At 38.2% G+C, this 26,748-nt stretch overlaps 1 protein-coding gene across 1 annotated transcript in view; it reads right to left on the reverse strand.

The window, feature by feature from the left end:
* Positions 1–23,730, reverse strand: part of IPO7 (importin 7) — a 48,945-nt gene extending 25,215 nt beyond the window's left edge. The window contains exons 1-4 of the mRNA XM_046638461.1: positions 23,509–23,730; positions 4,672–4,753; positions 3,642–3,795; positions 2,868–3,026 (exon numbers count right to left, since the gene is read on the reverse strand). Of these exons, the coding sequence (XP_046494417.1) occupies positions 2,868–3,026; positions 3,642–3,795; positions 4,672–4,753; positions 23,509–23,592 (479 nt within the window). The 5' untranslated portion in view covers positions 23,593–23,730. The remainder of the gene's footprint in view (positions 1–2,867; positions 3,027–3,641; positions 3,796–4,671; positions 4,754–23,508) is intronic.
* Positions 23,731–26,748: the final 3,018 nt, after the last annotated feature.

Below are 26,748 nucleotides of genomic sequence, written 5' to 3' on the forward strand. Positions count from 1 at the left end.
ACAGATTTCAATAGGACTGCTACATAACATGTATTATGTGAACCTTGTTACCTTCCTAAAATCTGAAAAACTATGAATTCTGCATCACATTTTGCTCCAAGAATGGGGTAAAATTGCTGACCTACTTGAGACATTTCCAAATATAGATGACTTAGCATTTTAACAGTATTGTTAAAAGGTCTGGTGGTTTATTTTTAAAAAAATTAAATAATCGAATTTATAGTTTAGAACTATGCGAAAGAAACTCCAGCTTCCACTATTAGAGTCAATAGGCAGAATAGCTTTGGAAAATACAGACTATAGTGGTTAAGAGGTCATTATTCTAAAAGGCACAGCTTATTGTTGTAGATTAGTTGAGATTATCTAAACTGCTTTAAATTGGTTTTCCCTACCAGACTTATTTTATCTACTGGTACCTTTTTGAAGGGGAAAAATGTATTTAGTTGAATATATGAGCACATTTTTAACAGGTAAAGGTAAACTCTTAAAAGGCTAGATTCTTTTTTCCTCCTGGGTGAAATGAGAACCAAAGTAAATTGCCAAGAATAAAAAAATACCACGAAAAATGTCCACACTAATAATAATTGAAACTATTAAACAATTAACTAATTATTTTAAATATTATTTTAATGTGCTGATAAATTACACCTAGCATACATTTTTAAAGGTTATCTGTATGTTTGAGTCAATAAAAATAATTTATAAAAGGAAGCCATTTTTACTCTCCAATTTGATTATACAAATGATGATAATTACAATAACATTCTCTTTTTACAATAATGCTGAGAACTATCTTATGCACCTCTCTCCATTTATCCAACAAATTAAGAGAGTTTGAATACCCATTCCATGTTAGATATTCTTCTCTACCTCCCTCTCTACATTGAATAGTAGACTGCAAGCAGCGTAACACTAGCTGCTAATCTAAGCTAATGAGTATAAAAGTAATTTACGGTAGGAAAGAAATTACTATCCCATAAGACCTGAAAGTTCCTGAAAGCGTGAACATGTGACACTAATAAAAGCCTACTACCACAAGTTAGTGTGTCAAGCTGGTGAGCCAGGCTCATAGGAAATCCTTAAATACCAGCCCGCTGCTTTTCTGTTTAAAAAAAAAAAAGAAGGGGGGACAGCCGGGTGTGGTTAAGTTCACACACTCTGCTTTGGCGGCAAAAAGAGGACGATTGGCAACAGATGTTTTCTCAGGGCCAATCTTCCTCACCAACAAAAACCAAAACCAAACAAACAAAAACTTCAATGGTTCATCAGTATCTAAAAGATCACATCCAAATTCTCCATCATGGCATTCAAAACCCTCTTTAACATGGTCCCAATTTACCAGTCCAGAATTATCCCCAACCTCTCAAGCGAAATCATCCACACCATTTAGTGGTCTCCTTACTACCCACTAAAGACAGTGTCTCATTTCCATCTCTGTACCTTTCTTTTTGTTCATACTACTCCGGTGTGACAAGCCTTCCTCTTCAAATGCTCCTTCTGTGCTCCTTCAACTGACAATCATTTCCTGAGGATCTATGCTCCTGAGGGCCACAACTTCCAATTTCTCCATGAATTTTCTTAGCACTGCTTCAGTCCACACAGATCCCTTGTGAACACCTTGTGCTCCACAATTGAACACTGGCTGAAAATGAACTGGAATTCCAATACTGTAGCAGCCTCCTATGTCTCCCATTTAAAAAAATCCCTGTCACGTTCTCTCCTGCTAAGATTATAGGACAGGAGAGACTTGAACCTCCTTAATGACAATGACAGCTTAACATTGTTATTCTCTCTCATTTAGTCACTCACTTACCAGAACTACAACAACTGGCACTCTGACAGAGGTTGGAGCAACAGCTGGAACATTCCTTAGCAGGAAGATGGGTAGCTGGTGGGAACACAAGAAAACACCAGTACCAATGCTGTAAATGGTATATTTCTCTCCTGCTCAGAACAAAAGCAGCAGTTCATCAGCTACTTTGAGTTGGGACCCAAAAAGAATATCGGAGGCTAACTACCAGCCCCACAATTACAGGGCTCACAATGGCATCTGTGTAGCTGTTAGGACTGGAAATAAAGCCACCATCATGGTGTTAGGTGTTCCTCACGCCTTCCTCAGTTTTCTGATATCAAAACTTTCAAGTGCCTACCAATTTTGTTACTTTCACCACACACTTAAGAGAATATCCCTTCAACATCTGGCTTACTACTTTTAGTGCTATACCTCAACTTGCAAGGTTAGATTTTTTTTTTTCTGATCCCTAAACCCAGATCGAAAAATGATCCCTCTGCCTAAAATCTTTTTTACTGATACTAATTACTTACATGAACTATAATTTGCTAAAATATGCACTCAAACAGGTGACTGTGAATCCCTCAAAACACAATGATTAAAAATGATCATATGAAATTCCAATTAAAGAATCAGAGGTAGGTTCTTGAAACTTAACAAGAACCCAAATTAAGATAAAAATTCACACAAAGCCAAAAGTAATAAAGAGCTCTAATATTCAATGTACTCTGATCCCCTTCACATTAAAAAAAAAACAAACTTATCTTTAGCCCTTTTATCAGCACATGCTGAGGAGCCCATATTGAGGAATTAGATATAACTCAGTTTTTGAATAGGAAAACAGATAATGATTAAGAAAGAAGGGGACAAGGAGTTACTTAGTTGAATAAACCGAAGAGCTTGTAGAATTAAAATAAGAATGCTATTTCAAAAAAAAAACCAATTAAAATCTACATAGAATTAGCTAATTTTAATATATATACCAAATGTAATTTTAGACGTTCAAATAAATTAGCTTGAATTTTCTGAACTTTTCCTACTTCTCAAAACTCTAGAGGAATTGAGAGACACTTACTCATAATTTTTCACAAGCTGATAAAGGCAAAGAAGAATTCCTAGCCAACAAGCACTGTTATCAGACTGAAGATAAAAGCCAATTTTGTCCACAATAGCAGTCCAGCGGCTTGGATAATCATGTTTGATGATATGATGAATGCAAGTAGTAAGTTGTACCCTGAAAGTAAAAAATAAACAATGAGGAGGAAGAAATGCTACCTAGATAAAATTTTGCTAACTCATAAAAACAAAATGGTTATTTAGACAAAATAATTCACTGAGCAAAAACTATTTGTTCCTACTGATTTAAAAGAAATCCAACAAATGTTTCAAATGCAGGTGATTTTATTTTTCTTACTTTTCACCTCTATCATCAACTGACAAGTTTCATTTAGAACATCAACTATTCTCATTAAAAATGATCTGCAAAATCATATAAAGAGTTTTCAAATATCAAAAGACTATACAACATAAAGTATATGACAGCATTCTATAGTTTTCTTTACCCCCTTTCATCTGATCACAGTATGTTTCCCAAGTTTTACATGAAGTTTAAAAGTTTTTGGTTTTATAAATAAAAAATTCAATTGCAGTAAGAATAAAACAAAAAGGAATTCTCCTGTAACAGCATGTGTTAAGTTTTCTGCTACAAAAATGACAGGTTTGAATGTTCTGAAAAGACCTCCTTTATCCCCTCAACCCTGCAAAAACCTCTGCAAATTATATACTGCAACAATGGGTAAGTTTAAAATATACCTTTTATATTATAAAATATATAAAGTATAAAATATACCTGATAAGTTCAGGAGAGTGGATAATGGCTTCTACAATATTTTCTCGAATACAATGTCGATCTTCTTCAGGAATAGTATAAGGGGATATATCCCCTGGTGCTGTTTCCCGATCGGGCCAATACTGTGTTATCATATTTTTCAAATAGATAACACCTAAAATATAGATCAGTTTGACAAAAGAGTATTTACTGTGATAGCACTGTGAATATCCCTCATAAGTGTCCACACCTCAATTTATTTCTTTCAGAGCAACCATTGTTATTAGTAAAGCTATCCTTTTAAAAACAAAATACTGTATTCTATTACTTTAAAAGTTGATAATCAAAACACAAGTTTAATACTCAACTACAGTAATCACCCACGAAGTTATTAAACATATAGCCTAAGAACTCTGCAAATAAACACACTACAAACAAAACTGTTAAGACTTTTTTATGTCACATTTATTCATAACACTTTTCATCTTGTTTTCTGTAGGAAAGCTATTTAGATTAATTTTACCAAATCAGTTTTCTGAATGAAGCCTCTAAGACAAAACCATGTAGATATACCAATATTTTGAAGACTAAGAGAGAACACAAGAAGTACTATGCCACATTTTCAGAGACTTTGATACTGAGGGAATTGCTCAATATCTTGTTGAAACCAGAACTAAGATATAGTACTTTTTAAATGGTTAAAATGCAACTGTAAAAGCAAACAGCAGTAAGGAAAAACTGCATAAACACATAAGTTTGTAGGTTAGAATCATCCATCAGGCAGGGAAGCAGGGAATACATAGAATCTTTTAATAAACCCCATCAATTTCTCTTTCCAGCTTCTCTTTTAATTCAATGAAACATCACATTCCTTTAAACTCTGCCACCAAATTTCAAGGCACTTTCTATTTGTTGTAAACATATGAGGGCAAACCAATTTTCAAAGAAGAAAATCACTGAGGGGCCATCCCAAGATACTTCGGCTATTCAACTGTGCATCTTTTAAACAATATGTTTACATATACTCAAGAAAATAATTCAGGAAACTTGCCTGCCTGTCTCACAGGTAAATCCAGTTGTTCCGACATAGTAATCTGAAGCAGTGTTGAAACAAAATTCAGAGACTTGTGTGCCTACAAACAAAAAAACACATCTTAAATTTCTGCAAATATTCTCAGTACTCTATTCCACTACTTGGCTAGGACAAAAAGCTCTCCACAAGCTGGTCCCAGCCTTATTTCCTATCACTCATCTATAATGAACTCAAAAAAATTTTATAACCCAACTCCTAAAACACTTTGGATGTTTGCATTTATCTGCATACCACTGCACTTTCCATTCATCCCAACTCGCATTCTTATCCTACACTGGTGGTAGCAGCTCAGAAACAATATCCTCTGCGATACCTATTTCCCCAACTCAACATTTCTCCAGGGAGATGCTCTATTAAGTGGCTACGCACAAACTAAATCAATTAAAATTATACCAGCCTTGGGAGTGGTTTCCAAGGTGCTAATAACATTTTATTTCTTAATATGGCTGTTTTATATAAGTGGGTTCAGTTTGTGAAAATTAATCAACTGTACCCTTATGATCACTTTTCTGTATGCATGTTATATTTCAATAGAAAATTAAAAATCAATAGCTTTGAACATACAATAAAAGTAGGATACAAATATGATAATTTAACAAATATATTTATATGACGATGTAATACAATATATACAGAAAACAATGAAATACACTAAAAATGCTAACATAGTTATCTCTGGGGTTATGAGATTATAGAGGAGCTGATCTTTATACATTTTCTTTTCTTTTTTTTTTTTAGTGGGGGGAAGATTAGCCCTGAGCTAATATCCACGACCAATCCTCCTCCTTTTTTGCTGAGGAAGATTAGTCCTGAGCTAACATCCGTATGTGGGACATCTGCCACAGCATGGTTTGATAAGCAGTGCATAGGTCCAGGCCTGGGATCCGAACCTGCAAACCCCGGGCCACCGAGGCGGAGCATGCAAACTTAACCGCTATGCCACCAGGCTGGCCCCTATACATTTTCTGTTTTTCAAATTTTATACTATGGACCTGGATCACTAACATTAACAGTACAAAAAAGTTAATGATTCCTAAATTTGTCATATTTGCTTCTGATTCTTTTAAAAGAACTGAACATTCCAGTTAGATCCCTTCTTGTATGTTTTGTTTCATTCCCTCTCCCTCGATAAAACCATCACCTACCTATAAGGTCATCCCCTCCTTCCAGCACAAGTTTTAGTATTTTTCTGCACATGTTCAATGAACAATAGTGATTTTATTTTAGTTTCCTCTTTACAGACTGTTTTCCCCAAATATTCTACAAACACATTCTTAGAAACAGACAAATTTCCTTTTGGATACTAAAAAAAAATCTCTTCCATATTAGAACCTAGAGTTTATTATTTTACTTTATTATTGATACTTTATTCAGTCACTCCAAAATTTATTTATTTAGGTGTTCCTGGTGCAAGATACTATGCCAAGAAGTGGCAACACAGGGGTGAATGAAACAATGAGGCTCCATGACCTCGTGGAAACTTAAGAGTTTAGTGAAGGAGAACAAGCTAATCAAACAGGTAATTGCAATAAAATATAATGGAGGTAGAGGACACCATGGAAGAATCAAAAGGAGAATCCCCTAACCCAGAAGTAAAGCTTAAATTTAAGACCTGAACAGGAGTAGTTAGGTGGATGAAGGGGAGGTATTAGCCCTTTCCAGTACTCTAAATAGATCTGAACACAGTTAACCACTACTACTTTCTTGAAACACCCTTCTGTCTATGCAATTCATACCCACTCACGCTGGTCCCTTCTTGGGCTCCTTGCTGGTTTCTCATCCTATATAATCTATAAATGCTAGAACCTGGTGCCAAGACTCAGTCATAGGCCATCTTTTCTGCTCCCCATGTCTTGATTTCATCCAACCCCTGTCTTTAAATACTACATATATATCAAATATGTTATTTTCAATCCAGATCACTCTAACAGACCTATTTAACATCCCTACCTTCATTATCTCAGACTTCTGAGACTTACTATGTTCAAAGCATCTTTTCAGCTAAAAGTTGTGACTCTACACTTCCTTGTACCACCTCCCCCAATATTTCTCATCATTATCCTCAGTTATTCATGTCTGAAACCTGGATGTCATCTTTAACACTTCTCTTTTTCATTCCAGTTCAGTACATCAGGCCTTGTTAATTTGATATCCAAAAATGCTTGTATAATTAATATATCCACTTTCTCCATTCCCATTAACACCAAGCTAGTCCAAGTGACGATCATCTCTCTTAATGGAACTATTTGCCCAGGCAACCATTCTCCATTTAGCAGCCAATGATCTTTAAAATTGTAAACCAATCCCCTTCAAACAAACCTTTTAACAACTTTCTACTCTATTTTCCACAGCCTATAAGGCCCTGCATTATCTTGCCCCTGCCTATTTGTTCAGCTTTATTTAAAGAAACTTTCTCATCCCCTATTGCCCCACCTTACCAGCCTTCTTTAGGTTCTTTCAACAACAAACATATTACCCCATTTCAGAGTCTCTGTACATGCTGTGACTTTCTCACTATAACACTCTTCTCTCCAATGTTCCACCAGAGTTAACTGGTTCATAGCTTCACATTCTTTGAGTCTCAGCTTAAAGATTTCCTTAGAGAAGCTTTTCCTGACTGATCACTCAAGCTAAAGCAGGGTTCCCTATTACTCTCACAATCCCCAGGGGTTTTTTTTCTTTTTCTTTTTGAAGTATGTTTTTTTGGTGAGGAAGACTGGCCCTGAGCTAACATCTGTTGCCAATATTCCTCTTGTTTTTCCCCCTCCCCACAGCCCCAGTACATAGCTGTAGATCCTAGCTGCACGTCCTTTTAGTTATTCCATGTGGGACACTGCCACAGCACGGCCTGATGAACAGTGTGTATGTTCGTGCCCAGGATCTGAACTGGCAAACCCTGGGCCGCTGAAGCACAGCATGCGAACTTAACCAACCACTCGGCCTTGGGGCTGGCCTCTCCGGGGTTTTTTCTTTACAACACTTATTACACATTTGTAATTATTATATTTGTAGACTAGCTTTACATCTGAGAGTAAAGACTATACTGTTTGTATACCCAGTTCCTCATATGAAGCTTGGTATTTAAGATATTCAACATGGGCCAGCCCCACGGCCAAGCGGTTAAGTTCACGAGCTCCGCTTTGGTGGCCCAGGGTTTCACTGGTTCGGATCCTGGGTGCAGACATCGCACTGCTCATCGGGCCATGCTGAGGCAGTGTCCCACGTAGTACAGCCAGAGGCACTCACAACTAGAGTGCACAACTATGTACTGGGGGGCTTTGGGGAGAAGAATAAAAAAAAAAAGATTGGCAACAGTTGTTAGCTCAGGTGCCAGTCTTTAAAAAAAGAAAAAAAGATATTCAACAAATTTATTAAATGAATAACTGAATGAATAAAAAAAAGCCTTGGAAGCAGTTGAGATCAACTAGGAGCAGTGTAGAGTGAAAAAGCGTATTTATATTTAAGGGGTAGACAAATGAGTCCACAAAGGACACTACTATCCATACTACTATGGCACTTTGTAGGCCATTTATATTACAGTATATATCTTATCTCTTGCATCAAATGATGAATGCCTGGAATGGACTGCTGGAATCAGATAGTCCTGTTTATAAATACAGGTGATGCCACTTCCTACATTTTTAACTCGAGCAAGTTGATTCAGCAAATCTAGGACTTAATTACAAAATTAGTATAACAAAATCTACTTCACAGTATAGCTGTAAGGAATAAATAAAATATGGAAAATATTTTAGCAAATATCAAGACATAAATTTTATGTTGTTTATATATCCATACACAGTAGAGTCTCATCTTTCTCAGTATGTTCTAAAGTCAGTAAGGCATAAATTGAGTATCACCAAATTACTCTCTAGTTCCTTAAATCACTCATAAAATACAGCATATGTGGTCAGGTACATATAACACTCTTTTGAGGTCCCAATACTGCAGTTTTTCCTTCGGAGTTGAAAAAGTCTGCTTTCTATGATTGGAACCCCAAACGAAGTTGTTGGTTTATGTTTAGGAGTTATGTTAAAACAACAAAAACCACCACAACCACCACTGTTTTAGTTGGCTGGACACATACATAGCTACACGTGAGTTAAAAGTGAGCACATGCCACTCACTGTATCTTCCTACAGTACAACAGGAACTCGATAAATGTTACATTAACAAAGGAGCTTTATCAATTTCTAACTTCCTAAGGTTTAAATATAAAAAACAAAACCACAAGAGTACTTGAAGGAAACCAAGGTAAATATTTTTATTATCTTGGTGGAGGTAACCTAAGCATGACACCAAAAGCTGAAAGCCATAAAACAGCTTTAGTATCAAGTAGATAAAACGTAAAACTTCTACATGCTCCTCCCAACAGTATAAATAATGTTAAGGAAAAAAAAGAGAAAATATCTTATCACATTTGAGGAAGAGTGAATCACCCCCAAAATTAGCAAATATGTGCAGGCAAATTACCAAAGAATTAGTACAAGTGGACAAGTCAGTCCTACCCCAAAACAACACAGGCAATACACCAAAGTGCTGGTGAGGATGTGAAAAAAAGAAAGGAATTCATATAGCGCTGGCAGATGTATAAAACAGAACCAAGCAATTGGAAAACTGGCAGTTTCTGACATATACCTGCCTTATAACCTACCAACTTCACCCTTATATTATCCAAGAGAAATAAGTGCTTTATGTCCACAATAATACCTGCCCATTGACATGTCAATGTATAAACAAACTGTGCAATGTATAAACAGACAAACTGTGGTAACTTAAAAAAATTTAAACCAACCTACAGAATCAAGCAATAATACAAATCTCAAAAACATCCATAAGAACTCTGAGAAAAAGAAGCCAAACTACTTGGGTACATAACATGTGATTCTATTTATATGAAGTTCAAGGACAGACAACTCTAATCTATACTTAACAGAAGTTAGAATAATGGTAACCTAGAGGAGGAAAGGTATTGACTGAGAAGTTTCAAGGAAAAGTTCTAGGCCAAAAGAAATGATATATACCTATCTTGATCTGGATGGTAGCACCTAGGTAAAAATTGAGCTGTAAATAATTTTGAGCTTTCTGTTATATGTAAATTATCCCTCAATTAAAAAAAAATCAAGACTACTTTTACCTGAACATTCACAGCAGCATTATTCATAATAGCCTGAAGGTGGAAACCCACATGTCTGTCAACTGATGAATGGATAAGCAAAATGTGACACATCCAAACATATGACAGAATATTATTTGGTAATAAAAAGAGTGAAGTACGTGCTGCAACACGTATGAACCTTAAAAACACTATGCTATGTGAAAGAAGCACAACACAAATGACTACATATTGTATGCCTTCATTTATATGAAATGTCCAGAATAGGCAAATCTATATAGACAGAAAGTACCCTAGGATTGGGGTTGGGGGTGGGGGTGGGGTGGGGAGTGACAGCTAATGGATATGAGGTTTCTTTTGGGGGTGATGAAAATGTTCTAAAGTTTGTGGTAATGGTTGCATAACTCTGAATATACTAAAAACCACTGAATTGGATTCTTTAAGCCGCTGAATTCAATAAAGTTATTTTTAAAAAAGCAACAAAACTGAACTATGAAAATAAACACCTATCATTTTATTATTCTATTATTTTAAGTCACTTTGCCTTCAAAAACACACAAGTATAGGGGGCAGCCCCGTGGCATAGTCGTTGAGTTTGGCATGCTCCACTTTGGTGGCCCAGGGTTCACAGGTTCGGATCCTGGGCGTGGACTGACATCACTCGTCAGCCACGCTGTGGCGGCAACCCACATAAAATAGAGCAAGACTGGCAAAGAAGTCAGCTGAGGGCTGATCGTCCTCAAGCAAAAAAAGAGGAAGATAGGCAATGGATGCTAGCTCAAGGCAAATCTTGCTCAGCAAAACAAAACACACAAATATGAATATAAAAAGTACAACTGATGAAAAACATGTTACATTCAGACAGTTGAGCTAGACTAAGGGTAAAAAAGAAGAGAGATTTCTGTCAGCAGGAACAGCACAAGCAACTCAACCTGGAACATCTATCTACCTGCCCCATACACATTTCCACCCAGCTGAAATCCCAAATGCCTTGTATTTTCCCAAAGAAGGTAACAAATGGACTTAAAGTAAAACTAAGTATCAGACACCAGATTCTCAAGAAAACTGAGATAGAAAGCAGGTTAGCAATCGCCTAGGGCTGGGATAGGGAATTAACTGTAAACCAGAAGGTGGGATCTTATTGGGGTAATGGAAATGTTCCCAAACTGGATTGTGGTGATGGTTGTATAACTTGATAAATCTACTAAAAATCACTGATTTTCACTTAAAACAGGTCAATTTTATGGTACGTAAATTATACCTCAATAAAGTTTAAACATTAAAAAAAGAGAAACTGGGGGCCGGCCCTGTGGCATAGTGATAAAGTTTGCGCACTCTGCTTTGGTGGCCCAGGGTTTCGCTGGTTCGAATCCTGGGCGTGGACATGGCACTGCTCATCAAGCCATGCTGAGGTGGCATCCCACATGGTACAACTAGAATGACCCAAAACTAAAAATACACAACTATGTACCAGGGGGCTGGAGAAAAAGGAAAAATATCTATATAAAAAAAAGGAGACCACGGATCTGTACAATTATAAACACAGATCAAATAAAGACTTACATTAACTGTTCAAATTAGGAAAAACCATTCTTTCAAGCATTGAGTAATCTCTAAGAACTTTCTGGCATTCTTGGGTATAGCAAACTATCACATATGTAAAACAATTTCTATCACATATTAACTACTATTATATGTATTAATCATCATATATTTAAAAGATCTTTATATTTTTATGGTAATTTAAAAAATAAACTTGTAAAAGTATCAGTAGCATCAATCTTTATCACAAAAACCCTTTAAAACTTGAGAAATTATGCTATTATTCCCAACAGTTTTGGCAAACATTGATGTAGGCCTCAGAAGATGCTACAACAAATCTTTTATATGAGTCAAAATATAAATGTAACTTCTGGATGATGGCACTAATTATAGGGTCCTCTTCAAGCTCCTGGCTTCTAGCAGTCAGAGAACCAGGAAAAAGGAAGCAAGAAATGGGTTATTATACACCATTTTTCTTGTTGTTAGTGCTGTCAAGTTGATTCCAACTCCTAGTGACCCTGTGTAGAGCAGAGCAGAACCCTGCCTGGTCTTATTGCACCATCCTCTCACCTTTCAGCGCTGTATGAGACAATGCTCCGCTGCTACCCACAGGGTTTTCATGGCCAATTTTTTTTGGAAATTGGTGGCCAGGTCCTTCTTCCTAATCTGTCTAGTCTAGAAGCTCCACTGAAACCTGTCCAGCATGGGTGACCTGGCTGGTATTTAAAATACCAATGGCAGAGCTTTCAGCATCACAGCAACACACAGCCACCACAGTATTACAACCGACACATGTGTAGTGTGGTTCCCTGACCAGGAAACGAAACCAAGCTGCAGTGGTGAGAGTGCTGAATCTTAACCACTAGACCACCAGGGCATCATTAAGTAGAGCTAAAAACTGCTAATACTCAAATTTAAAAGCTGCTAACTGTAACACAAAACTACCTTCCTAGACCACTTCTTACCTTCCCATTATGTCATCAACACAGATAATTTGACATTCACCCTTAATCCATCTGATCAAAATTCTTCAATGGCCCCAACTCCATCTCCTTTAACTCCACTCTACTTATTAGTACTTACAACTTGCCAGACACTATAGAGATAAAAGAACACTATAAGGTAGGTTGGGAAATTAATTCTAATTGGACTAAAAGGTAAAATTTTGAGTTAGACCATAAAGGACTTAAACCCAGAGATGGGGAGAAAAGATTTTTAAAAAGAAAAGAAGAGAGAATACAGCAATACATCAAAAAGATTACAGACCAGGATCAAGTGGGATTTATACCAGGGACACAGGGATGGTTCAACATCCGCAAGTCAATCAACGTGATACACTACATTAACAAAATGAGAAAAAAACCCCACACGATCATCTCAACAGATACAGAGAAAGCATTCGACAAGATCCAACACCGATTTATGATAAAAACCCTCAATAAAATGGGTATAGAAGGAAAGCACCTCAACATAATAAAGGCCATATATGACAAACCCACAGCCAACATCATACTCAATGGATAAAAACTGAAAGCCATCCCTCCGAGAACAGGAACAAGACAAGGGTGCCCACTTTCACCACTCCTATTCAACATAGTACTGGAGGTGTTGGCCAGAGCAATTCAGCAGGAAAAAGAAATAAAAGGAATCCAAATAGGCAATGAAGAAGTAAAACTCTCACTGTTTGCAGACGACATGATCTTATATATAGAAAACCCCAAAGAATCCATAGGAAAACTACTAGAAACAATCAACAGCTACAGCAAAGTTGCAGGGTATAAAATCAACATACATAAATCAGTAGCATTTCTATACACTAACAATGAACTAACATAAAAAGAACTCAAGAACTCAATCCCATTCACAATCACATCGAAAAGAATAAAATACCTTGGGATAAATTTAACCAAGGAAGTGAAAGATTTATACAATGAAAACTACAAGACTTTCTTGAAAGAAATTGATGATGACATAAAGAGATGGAAAGACATTCCACGCACATGCATTGGAAGAATAAACATAGTTAAAATGTCCATACTACCTAAAGCAATGTACAGATTCAACGCCATCCCAATCAGAATCCCAATGACATTCTTTACAGAATTAGAAGAAAGAATCCTAAAATTCATATGGGGCAACAAAAGACCCCAAATTTCTAAAGCAATCCTGAGAAAAAAGAACAAAACGGGAGGCATCACAATCCCTGACTTCAAAACATACTACAAAGCTACAGTAATCAAAACAGCATGGTACTGGTACAAAAACAGGTGCACAGATCAACGGAACAGAATTGAAAGCCCAGAAATAAAACCAAACAAACCAACAAAGGAGCTGAGGGCCTACATTGGAGAAAAGAAAGTCTCTTTAACAAATGGTGCTGGGAAAACTGGACAGCCACATGCAAAAGATTGAAAATTGACCATTCTTTTTCACCACACACCAAAATAAACTCAAAACGGATCAAAGACCTAAAGATTAGGCCTGAAACAATAAGTCTTCTAGAAGAGAATATCGGCAGCACACTCTTTGACATCAGTTTCAAAAGAATCTTTTCGGACACTGTAACTCCTCAGTTGAGGGAAACAATAGACAGAATAAACAAATGGGACTTCATCAGACTAAAGAGCTTCTTCAAGGCAAGGGAAAACATGATTGAACCAAAAAAACAGCCCACTGATTGGGAAAAAATATTTACAAGCTACTTATCCGACAAAGGGTTAATCTCCATACTATATAAAGAACTCACACAGCTCAACAACAGAAAATCAAACAACCCGATCAAAAAATGGGCAGAGGACATGAACAGACATTTCTCCAAAGAAGATATAAGGATGGCCAACAGACACATGAAAAGATGCTCATCATCACTAATCATCAGGGAAATGCAAATCCAAACTACACTAAGACATCACCTTACACCCGTTAGATTGGCAAAAATATCCAAACCAAGAGCGACAAATGTTGGAGAGGTTGTGGAGAAAAAGGAACCCTCATACACTGTTGGTGGGAATGCAAACTGGTGCAGTCACTATGGAAAACAGTATGAAGATTTCTCAAAAAGTTAAAAATAGAAATACCTTATGACCCAGCCATCCCACTACTGGGTATCTATCCTAAGAACCTGAAATCAGCAATTCCAAGAGTCCCATGCACCCCTATGTTCATCGCAGCATTGTTTACAATAGGCAAGACGTGGAACCAACCTAAGTGCCCAGCAACTGATGATTGGATAAAGAAGATATGGTATATATACACAATGGAATACTACTCAGCCATAAAAAAGGACAAAATCGTCCCATTCGCATCAACATGGATGGACCTTGAGGGTCTTATGTTAAGTGAAATAAGCCAGACAGAGATAGACGAACTCTATATGACTCCACTCATAGGTGGAAGTTAACATATAGACAAGGAGAACTGATTGGTGGTTACCAGGGGAAAGGGGGGAGTGGAGGGAGGGCACAAAGGGTGAAGTGGTGTACCCACAACATGACTAACAATAATGTACAACTGAAATTTCACAAGTTTGTAAACTCTCATAATCTTAATTAAAAAAAAAAGAAAGAAAAAAGAAAAGAAGAGGGGCCGGCCTGGTGGCGCAGCAGTTCAAGTTCGCATGTTTTGCTTTGGCGGCCCAGGGTTCACTGGTTCGGATCCCAGGTGTGGACATGGCACTGCTTGGCAAGCCATGCTGGGGCAGGCATCCCATATATAAAGTAGAGGAGGATGGGCACAGATGTTAGCTCAGGGCCAGTCTTCCTCAACAAAAAGAGTAGGATTGGAAGCAGATGTTAGCTCAGGGCTAATCTTCCTCAAAAAAAAAAAAAAAAAAGAAAAAGAAAAAGAAAAGAAAAGCCCAGCCCTGTGGCATAGTGGTTAAGTCTGGCACACTATGCTTCAGCAGCCTGAGTTCACAGGTTCAGACCTACACCACTCGTCAAGCCATCCTGTGGCAGCCACCTATGTACAAAATAGAGGAAGACTGACACAGATGTTAGCTCAGGGCTAATCTTCCTCAAGCAAAAAAAGAGGAAGATTGGCAACAGACGTTAGTTCAGAGGGACTCTTCCTCACACACACATACACATACACACACACACACAAAAGTATGGGTTATGTTAAAGAAATCAGTAGAAGAATCAAAGAGAACAGTGAAAGACAAAAATGAACAGGTAAATTGTGACATCAAGAACTAATAAGCGAGGGGGCTGGCTCCGTGGCTCAGTGGTTAAGTTTGCGTGCTCTGCTGCGGCAGCCCAGGGTTCAGATCGTGGGCGCGGACATGGTGCTGCTCGTCAGGCCACGTTGAGGTGGCGTCCCACATCCCACAACTAGAAGGAAATGCAACTAAGATGTACAACTGTGTAAAGTGGGGGGGGGGGGGGGGGGTTGGGGGGAAAAAAAAGGGGAAAAAAAAAAAAAAAGATTGGCCACAGTTGTTAGCCCAGGTGCCAATCTTTAAAAAAAAAAAAAAAAAAAAACTAATAAGTGTGAACTTTTTAAAAAAGTTTTTATATGATCAGATCTATGCTGTAGGAAGATAAGGTCTTAAAGCAGCACGAAGGATGTAATTCTAGGACAGATGACCATAAAACATTACAGGTGGAAAACTATTATTACAACAAGTAATAATAAGCCTGGAAAACTTCTACTCCACAGGCAGCTCCCCCTTCTCCCCAAAAAAGTCTAACTTTACAAAAGAAAAAAAGGAAAAACACATATACCCATATAAACAAATTTCCCCTGACCCTTCTACCCTTTTAACCTACAATTTTATCCCCACCCTCTTACTAGCATTCCACTCACTAACCCTGTAATCAGAAACTGCTTTCTCCAAGGTTACCGATATTTTAAAAGCTTCCTCCCCCAAAGTCTTCATTTTGTTTTAACTTCTCTTATTTAGAAATGTCAACAACCCTTTCCTTTTCTAATAGCTTTTTACTTATTACGAAAGTAATTCATGTTCACTAGTAGAAAACTTATGAAATTCATTTAAGGAAAAAGGAAACTAAATTACCCACAACCAATCTTATTTGAAATTCCTTTTTTTGGCTTCCTCCTACTTCGTGCACAGTTCTCCAGTCTCCTTTTTCCCATGTTTCTCAAAGTCCCAAAAATGAGCACGGTCCAAAGTGTGGCCCTCCAGTTCACCCCTCACCTCTGGATCATACTCCCTTCCTCTCAATTCACCTGCAGAAGACAAATCACTTTTTCATCGCTGCCTTTTCTCCTAAACTTCAGTTCCACATTCCCAATTGCCTGCTAGACATCTTCTCCTTGATGTTTACCAGCTCCTCAAACCACACTTAAAACTTAAGTCATGTTTTCTCCAATATCACTCTCCCTTCTAGACCCACATTTTCCAATGTCAATAGCTTTGAAAGCTTACTCTTTAAGACGTAATTTTTTATTATATCTCTCCACTGGAATGCAACCAAAGAGACCTTCAATTAGCTACTGTACTTTTCACCATTTATAAGGAAGAGAGGCTTAAGAGCACTGTGATATCAGAGTTTACACAAAATGAATAAAACCAGATAACTTCAAGAGCCAAGGGATTTCTAACCTCTCTGCTTTACTAAAGAATTTGACGGGGCCGGCCCCATGGCCGAGTGGTTAAGTTCGCAAGCTCCGCTTCGGCAGCCCAGGGTTTCGCTGGTTCGGATCCTGGGGGTGGACATGGTACCACTCATCAGGCTGTGCTGAGGTGGCATCCCACATGCCATAACTAGAAGGACCCACAACTAAAAAAATATACAGCTATGTACCGGGGGATTTGGGGAGAAAAAGCAGGGGAAAGAAAAAAAGGAAGCCTGGCAACAGTGTTAGCTCAGGTGCCAATCTTTAAAAAGGAAAAAAAAAGAATTTGACAAAGGCAAATATTATACATATTTTACCTAGATGAAATATGAGACATAGTGAGGGTAAGTCATCATACTGGTAGAATCAGGACCAAGCTGAGACTCTTCACTGAGTCCACCTGCCTTTCATTAAATAGCAGTAATACTTGAATGCTTTCCAACTAAGGAGTTTAAAAAAAGTCTTAATTATAAATTACTTGGTGACCAAAAGAAAAAACCCACTTTAAATCACTCATCATTAATGTGCCACTGACAGAAACAATAAGTAAAGGATATATGCATCTACTAGATCTGAAAAAGAAAATTGTCTTCTTACAAATATTAATAAGGTGTTATCTTTCTTTCAGATCTTTAACATGCTGTGTCACTGAATTACTTCCTGTCTAAAAGCCAAAGTATTCAGGGACTTTCCCTCTCCCAAATTCAAAACAGCATCTACTTCACAATATTCCTAATTCAGGAATGTTACCTGCTCAGACTACAGACTATTGTGTCTTCAAAAATATACACTATATTCTCAGAAACATTTCACTTAATTTCTAGACATGCCAATTGTCCTGTAAACACGCCGTCATTTTGATTTTCCAGACCGAAGATTTTCATTAATTAAGCATTTCATTAAATCCTTTAATAAAATGAAATGAAATTAGCCATTTATAAATAAAATATTTCAGTTACAGTAGTAATAGTAACCATCTGTGAAAATCCCAGAAGTGACTCAGAATAGTTTATGAATTTAAAAGATAAACACAAAATACCAAGAAACTATCAAAGCTAAGCCCGCTTACTTTTTCACATAAAGCACGTGAGAAAGCACCATTTCGCCTACATAACCATTTTACAGCACATTAAGCCTAGGAACTGAGGGTTTAAAAGGCTCCTAGGTAAGCCTTCTAATTCCACTTGGGCATTTTTCTTGGCTGCAAATATATAAGGGAGCGAATATTGGTGCTGAGATCATATCTGCCTTAACCAAAGTCAGATTTAATAGTTTCCTCACCTAAAACTTACACAGCTCTATTACAGTCTGACCACGTGTACTGTGAAGGCTGTGTTGACTACGGAGCTCCAGAAAGGAAGAAATCATGAATTTCTTATTTCTTCGTATCTACCACTTAGCTTTGTGCTTAGCACAAAAATATTTGCCATTAAATGAACCAGAATGGGAACTGTCATTCAGGACAAATATTTAAAAAAAATTTTCCTGCCATTACATTTAAAACTTCAGTTCAGGGGCTGGCTCCGTAGCCAAGTGGTGAGGTTCGAGCGCTCCGCTTCGGTGCCCAGAGTTTCACCGGTTCAGATCCTGGGCGTGGACATGGCACCACTAGTCAGGCTGTGCTGAGGCGGCATCCCACATGCCACAATTAGAAGTACCCACAACTAAAATATGCAACTATGTACTGGGGGGATTTGGGGAGAAAAAGCAGAAAAAAAAAAAAAAAAAGAAGATTGGCAACAGTTGATGGCTCAGCTGCCAATCTTAAAAAAAAAAAAAAAAAAAACTTCAGTTCGAATGCAAGTTTCACGAGAGCCAGAACTTCTGTCTTGTGTACAGTATTGGATCCCCAGCATCAACGACAGTATTTGCCTCCTGACAGACATGCAAATATTTTTTCAAATATTTTTAAATAACAGAAAATTATTTGCTGAGTGTCTGCTCTCAGCTAATACCAAAGGATTTTTTAAAAAAGAAAAAAAATCTTGATTTAAAGATTTTATTCCCACTGGAGATAAACAAGTTCAAAATCAATGAACATTTAAAGTAGAAGAGACAGCAATCATCTAGTTCAAATAAAATTAAAATAGCTAAAATAAAATGTAAGGAAGGATATATAAGATAAGGTGTTAAAAAGATGAGTTTTGAATTCACATAGTACCACAGAAGGTCAGAGTAGGAAAAGATGGCATTTAAGATGGAATTGATAAGATTTATGGGCAGCAAAAATTTTAGTTTTAGGTGATAAAAGCTTAACTAAGAGGAAGGGTGGGCAGCATGAGTAAAGGTTTGTACACAGAAAGGTTTCCACTGAAGAACACTGGCAGCTAAAGCAGGAGGAGAGCAGAAAAACTGTTGTCTATTGTAATAATCTGCCAAAAATCTTCAGAGGTGTTGTATTTTTCTCTTACAAATGAAGAAACAAGTATTTCTGAGTGTGTGTGTGCGTGTGTGTACATGTAGGAAAGGACAGTCTTTGTATCCCCAAGAGCAAATAGTCTTTGGAACATAATAAACAATTAATGTTGAATGAATACTAAATGTCACAGATTTTAGATTACCTAAACAAATTCTGAAAAATTGCAGTTCCAGATATACAGAAGAAAATTAATCTCAAAGTAAAGAATTTAAATGACAAGTGACAGATTCCTGTAACATAAATTTAAAGATTCAAAGATGAGTATTCTTAACATTTCTATTATTCAAGCTCTTATTTCTCTTTGCATTCAACAACTATTTACGGAGAGCCTATAATATGCCAGACACTGTGCTTATAATTGTGCCGATTTTCATGTTACAATAAGGCTATCTACTAGTGGTCTCAGTGTCCAAAGAATATGCACTTTGTCCTTTCTCCATTAGTGCTGATCATTTTCCACTGAAATGTATAATTACAAAGTTAGTAGACTGAGGTAGGAAATAAAATGTATGGCACATTGGATTGGCTAATCAACTGGCACTTATGTAGTAGTTCAAACAATCTGGAGAGAACTTAGCAGGTGCCAAACACTTCCCTAAATTTTTCACATGCATCATCTCACTCAACCCACATAACACAATGACATACATACTATTACTACTTTCATTTTACACAAAAGGGAAATGATGCTTAGCAGTTAAGTAACTTCTAAGATCTCCCAGCTAGTACAGAACTCTTCAGTAGTTTAAAAAGAAAATCAAACGGCGAATGGCATTTTCAATTATACATCCAAGAATACTTGTACTTGCTAATGGTCTTCTCCAGTCTTTGATGCAAAGCTTGCTACATGAAGATATTTCAAATTGGGACATGACAGTGAGTTCCAAAATTATAATGGCAGTTCAAAAAAAAAAAAAAAAAGGATCAAGGAGGCTGGCCCAGTGGCACAGCGGTTCAGTTTGCACATTCAGATCCCAGGTGTGGACTGATGTACTGCTTGACAAGCCAAGCTGTGGCAGGTATCCCACATATAAAGTAGAGGAAGATGGGCACAATGTTAGCTCAGGGCCAGTCTTCCTCAGCAAAAAAGAGGATTGGTGGCAGATATTAGCTAAGGGCAAATCTTCTTCAAAAAAAAACAAAGGGATCAAAATTCATAACATACTACAGAGTAAGTCATTAGGGAATACTAAGTCAGATGTATCTTGAAAATATCTGCCAAAACCAGAGTCCTTACTGTGGTCTCTAACAGTCTAACAGAACTTTCCTAATTTTATCTATACATAAGAAATATACAAACACCCTAAAAATCTGTGAGGTGAGGGAAGTATAACAGAGCTAAAGCCTATATTGTTATCTAAAATAAAAAGAAGTCAGTAAAGCTTAACACTGACAAATCAAAGAATTGCAGTAACAAAAGACAAAAATTCCTGACCTCATGAAACTCAAAAATTATACCGGAGAGAATAATAAGCAAAATATGTATGATAAATCAGTGCTATAGAGAAAAATAAACAAATGAAGGGAGATAGGGAGTATGTCAGTCCAGGAACTCCTCAGAGATAAGGAGACAGTTGGACAGTGACAGAGGGAAGTGAGAGAACAAGTCTGGGAGATAACTGAGTAACAGGGGCTACAAACAGATGGAATAGTTAAGGGTAAACACGCTGAGGCAGGAGCACTTTGTTTTTAATTATCTGCACTATAATACTTTGATAAAATTTACAATTTTTACAGAGTTATCGATTACTTGATTTAGCTGAAGAGATTCATTCAAATGTCAGTATCTTTTTCTGTTAACTAAATGAACCAAATTATAGCTTCAGTTGAATGAGACATCATGGAATGATTGGTTCATCCTATCTCATCCAAAGCAAGAGTCTGCCAGAAAGAAAATGTTACTTCCTCATTCTTACTACAGTCAAGTTTCTTCAAGACTGACCTGGGATCTATTTCTTAAACCAACGTTCTGCCACAAGAAAGTTAAAGCAACAAGTATTCAAATAGAAGCACTTCATTAAGATAGAATGAAGATTAGAGATGAAAATAAACATTCTACTTAATAGAAGAGTTACCTTAGGAAAATTACTAAAAAATCTAGGTGTAATAATTGAATGAAATTTGCAAAATGTAAAAAGCTAACAATCACAGATTGGCCAGGTACCAAATTTTCTTTGGCAGAAAAGATAAGCACTGTTCACTATTATTCCAAAATCCTGACAGCGGCTAACAGCTAAGTAAAGAATGTTTTCAATACTATTTTGGTTATCTGTTTATCTTCCAAAAGCTAACTTATGAAATACTTATCCCATGTCTCTATTACAAGATATTAGTGCATATAACTAGACATTCAATACCTACTTGAGGAATAAGTGAATTTCAAATTTGCAGGAAGTATTTTTTATCCAATTTTTCTACAAGAGACAAAACTCTTTCTTTCAAGTAATAATTTTTAAAATTAGTAATTACACACAAGTACGTTTAGTTAAAATAACGTGCTATTAGAGCAAAGTCATGGTAGAAATCACTATGAATAACTTTCAGGAAGTCTAGCCTGTACACACATTAATACTTCATAAACAAAATAATGTTCATCTTAACCTCTCACAAAACAAATCAAAATAGCAAGTGATCAATAACTCCCTCCATAGTTTAGTAACGGTTCAAAGTGAGAATCTGTTTCAACTCACTATTTTATATCTGAAAGAAACCTAAGCTCCTCCCAAGGTGATTTGAGCCTACGAATTTGAGCATCACTCTTGGTATGATCTAATGATTGTCTCATTTACATATCAAATATTTAACTTTTTATTTTGAAACAATTTTACACTTAATTTGTCTAAACTCTGTGGGTGGTCTTCTTAAAATATAAGTTCCTTGAGGGCAGGGATCTCTAAAACAGCATTGAACATCAAAGATGTTCAATTAGGAATGCTCTTGCAGCTTTTTAAAGTCAATATAAATAATGTTTTTAAATGATTTACCTACCAGCTAAGAGGAGCAGAAAATAACTGAATTTCTACTTTAAAGGGGGACTTCTTTTTACATTTAAAAAAACCTCACTAAAGCTGGCAAATTCAGTAGTATACCAAAAGACGATTATTAACTGGCATAGGAAGTTACAGCGGTGCTTTTAAGAAGCCTTTAAAATACTCACTAAAATATAAAAAGTTACAGACATTTAGAAACAAAGAATGAAACTGAAGATAGTACAATAAAATACCCACATAATGAGGCTGTGTTCCAAGTGGTGGTCCCCCCAAAACATGGGAAAAATAGAAACCAACTCTCAGCGAGTTGATACGGAGCTTGGCACGTTTCAAGGCACACTCTCGTACGCTGTCTCACCTGACCGTCACGGCAACCCTGTGGCCTAATTTTATGAATGGGGAAAAACTCAGCATCAAAAGGTTAAGCAACTTGCCCAAGGTCAGTCAAGAAACTGGTGGTGCAGCTCTACCTAGAAGGATGCGCTTCACCTGACATTTTGCACTACATCGCCCTTCCTCCCCAACTGAAGCAGTATCAGAGCAGAAGAGCAGTGAATCGGACTCGTGGGCAGCCCGCACTACCCTCGCCCTACCAAAGAGGCGGGGGCTTGCCTCTGAAGGCTCTTCCCAGCAGCTCAGCCGGAGAGGAGAAAGTTGTGCAGGTCACTGATCAGCACAGGGAAGTGACAGGCTGACAGGCGCAGCCCCCAGTGGACCAGCTCTGCAGTCCCAGGAGCCCCTCCAAACACGGCGCCGGCCACAACGCTCCCGGAAACGCCTGAAAAACCTCCCAGTGAGTTTCGCCCCCTTCTGGGCGCGAGGAACGAGCTGGGAATGAGCCAGAGGGCGGCCGGCCACCCGAGCCAGCCATGTGTCCAGCCCGTCACGCCCGCCTCGCCTCAGCCGGCTCCTCATGCCTCGACCGCAGCCAGAGGCCCAGCTCAGGATCCGACGCGAAGGCTGCCCTGGCCGCCGCCACCACCGCAGCAGCCTGAGGCGCCCCGGCGTGGCACTCGCCGACAAGTCCCCGCCCCACCCCTCCAGTCGGGCCGCTCAGCGACGCCGTCCGCGTCTCCGGCCAGGCCAGAAGGGCTCGGCCTGCCAGTCTGCCCGCCCGCCCGCCGCCGCCGCCAGCCCGGCGTCCTTACTTCATTGAGCTGGCGCTCCGCGGCCTCACGCAATGCTGGATCCATGGTGCCCCGCAGGGCCTCGATAATGGTATTGGGGTCCATCGCAGCGTGGACTCGGTCAAACCCGAGGCTCGGGTGCTACTGGGCCAGGAAAAGCGCCGCTCACTGCGCACATGGACCCGCCGCGCTCCGCAGCAGCAACCGGCGCGAAAGGAAAGAGAAGCGCCAAGGCCCCGGATAGAACCTCTTCCCCTCGGCGTGGAGGCGGGAGATGCTCCGACCACTTCCTGTCGGCGCGCCGGCGGAGCACCTTGGGAGATGTAGTCCGCATGTGCACTACGTAGCCCACGTGGCCCTGAGCTGTCGCTCCTACGGACAAGTCTTGCTTCAAAAAGGAAAAATGGAGTTCAATAAATATTTTAGTGAATAAATGAAGAAAGGAATGAACTAGTAATGACTTGTTGGTGGGTGAGCCGGAATTCAAACCTCAGTCTTCATGATTCCAAAGCCAGTCCTCTTTGCACTGCTACCTATTTTAGATTCCAGAATTAACTTGTACATCATGGAATTGTGACAATTACAGCATAACACAATGTATGTAAAAGCACCTGACACATAGAAAGTGCTCCAAAAATGTTAATTTTCTCTCCCAGAAGCTGAAAGGGAGAAGGAATGGTAGTGGAAAATAATGGTTTTTAAGCAATAGTACTGGGAACTGGGAGCCAGTAAGGTTTGCAGATCTACAGCTGGAGTGGGGCCTGTGTCTCATGCTTAGAGTTCATAGGGTACTAGAAGCTGTCAAGGAGCCAGAGTTCTTTTATCCACACAAGAAGCTTGGCTCCAACACCCTTCAGAAGCTTAGCTGACAGCATGATTAGCACACTCAACTTATTTGTAGGTTTATTTTTATTTTGTCAAGTTAGTGACACAGAGAATATGACTTATATGACTGGAAATTTAGATGTGAGCTCCTCCATATCTATCTCTTTGTGGCGGACACAGAAATGAGTGTGTGCTCAATACATAAATGTGTGAAGATTAAAGAAAGAAGCGTTATTTTAGGCCAGTATAAACCTAAATAGGAAAGCTTGCCTCACCCCTCAATTCCAATTCCTTGTGTCACAGCCTATATAGCTATCTACGCCATCCTGGGTAAGCTTAGTATGAAGAATTCAGAAAAGCCTGAAACACAGAATTTCACAGTTGGTTTTGAGCTGGAATGGTATTAGAAAAAAATCAGGAAGAGATAAGGAAAAATGTAGAGGTGATTTGCTTAACTGATCTTATAAACAATGGTTCTGGTGTTCAAACAGAAAAAAACATGTCTGTCTGTAGGTACAAAAGAGGAAAGAGAGGTTCAAGGAGTGACCATAATAGCTATAATATAAGGGAATGGAAAGAATTAATCTTCCCCTTACAGCCCTCATTGGAGGCTTTGGTGGGTGAACACTAATGACAAGGCCCTTGATGATAAGTACCAAGCACCCAAAAGCATCTTAAGGCCCAGACTGATCTGTCTGAGGTGACCGGATTTTGTGATGACATCCCATAGCTACTGAAACCTCAAACCTATACTTCCTATGTTAGGCCTGTTTCAGATATCCAAAACATTTTAGATGAAATTTTTCATGAAATTCAGTTTCTTCAGTAAAGGTAATCATTATATTTGTAACTAAGTGAAATTCATTTTAACACCTAGGTAAGATTTTTACTCTAAACAATTCAAAATGTAAGGGGTAAAAAAAGACATGGAAGCTAAGAAAAGAGTTATTGATTATGTTCTGAGGCATAGACAAACGGTGCTGCCTTGGGTTAAACTTTTATCTCACTGGCTCTCATTTTTTTGTTTCCATCTATAAAATGAATAAGTGATCCTATCCTAGGCTCCCAAATTTTCTTCTGAGAATCAAATGAAGTTAGAAAGTGCTTTGTGGGCTGGCCCGGTGGCGCAGCGGTTAAGTTTGCTTGTTCCACTTTGGCGGCCTGGGGTTCACCGGTTCGGATCCCGGGTGCAGACATGGTACCGCTTGGCAAAAGCCATGCTGTGGTAGGCGTCCCACATATAAAGTAGAGGAAGATGGGCATGGATGTTAGCTCAGGGCCAGTCTTCCTCAGCAAAAAGAGGAAGACTGGCATTAATTAGCTCAGGGCTAATCTTCCTCAAAAAGAAATAAATAAATAAGGCCCAAATTAAAAAAAAAAAGTGCTTTGTGATTACAAAGTTCAGTACAAAAGAATAAATTGTTATTGGTATTATGGAAATGGCTGAGGAGAAAGGAAGGCAAGAGGGCAAGGAAGGAGAGTTAAAGAAAGTGAAGAACTGGCTTTCTGCAGAGCATCCTTCCCAGCAGCTGTAAATCTGCACATTCAGCAGCTTGGTACCATGTGTCTAACGCTTAGCATATGCAAGGAAAGGTAAAAGACAATCTTGTACTGAAATTGTCACACAAAGACCATTTTAATACTGCATTTCTTTTAAATACACTGACCTACACAAAATTGAAGTTGATGCCCTAAACCATATAAAAAATTATAAAGATCAACTTCATCAAGGTATGCTTTACATAAAATTCAGTGAATTTTCACAAAGATACACACCCATGTAACACCACCACAATTGACACATAGATTATCTCCATCAGCCCTTCCCAGTCGATTAACACATTCTCACCTCGTGCCACATATACCCACAGATGTGCTTTCTATCACCAGCAATTACACTTGCCTTTCCTAGAGTTTCATATAAATGGAATCATTCAGTAAGTGCTTTTTGTGTCTGGCTTTTTTTACTCACTCTAGTGTTTCTGAGATCATTTGCACGATGTTGAGTTTATCAGTAATTCCCTCCTTGTTGCTAAGTGGCAGTCCATTGACAGGATATATGACAATTATCCATTCATCTGTTGGTGGACGTTTGGATCATTTTCAGTTTTTTGCTATTGTGAATAAAGCTGATATGTACTTTTGCGTATAAGTCTTTGTGTGGATATATGTTTTCATTTCTCTCCTAAATAGCTAAGAATGGAATGGCTGGTTTGTGTTGTAAATGCATATGTAAGTTTATAAGAAACTGATAAATAATTTCTCAAATTGGTTGTACAATTTTACATTCATACCAGCAATTTATGGGCACTCCATTGTTCCACATCGTCATCAACAGTTTGAATTCTCAGTCTTTTTATGTGTATCTAGTGGAGTGGATATGTAGTGGTACGTCATTATGCATGTCATTATGCACAATATGCATTTTTCTGGTGA

Source organism: Equus quagga, chromosome 14 (assembly GCF_021613505.1).
Source record: "Equus quagga isolate Etosha38 chromosome 14, UCLA_HA_Equagga_1.0, whole genome shotgun sequence".
In the NCBI taxonomy this organism is placed as follows: domain Eukaryota; kingdom Metazoa; phylum Chordata; class Mammalia; order Perissodactyla; family Equidae; genus Equus; species Equus quagga.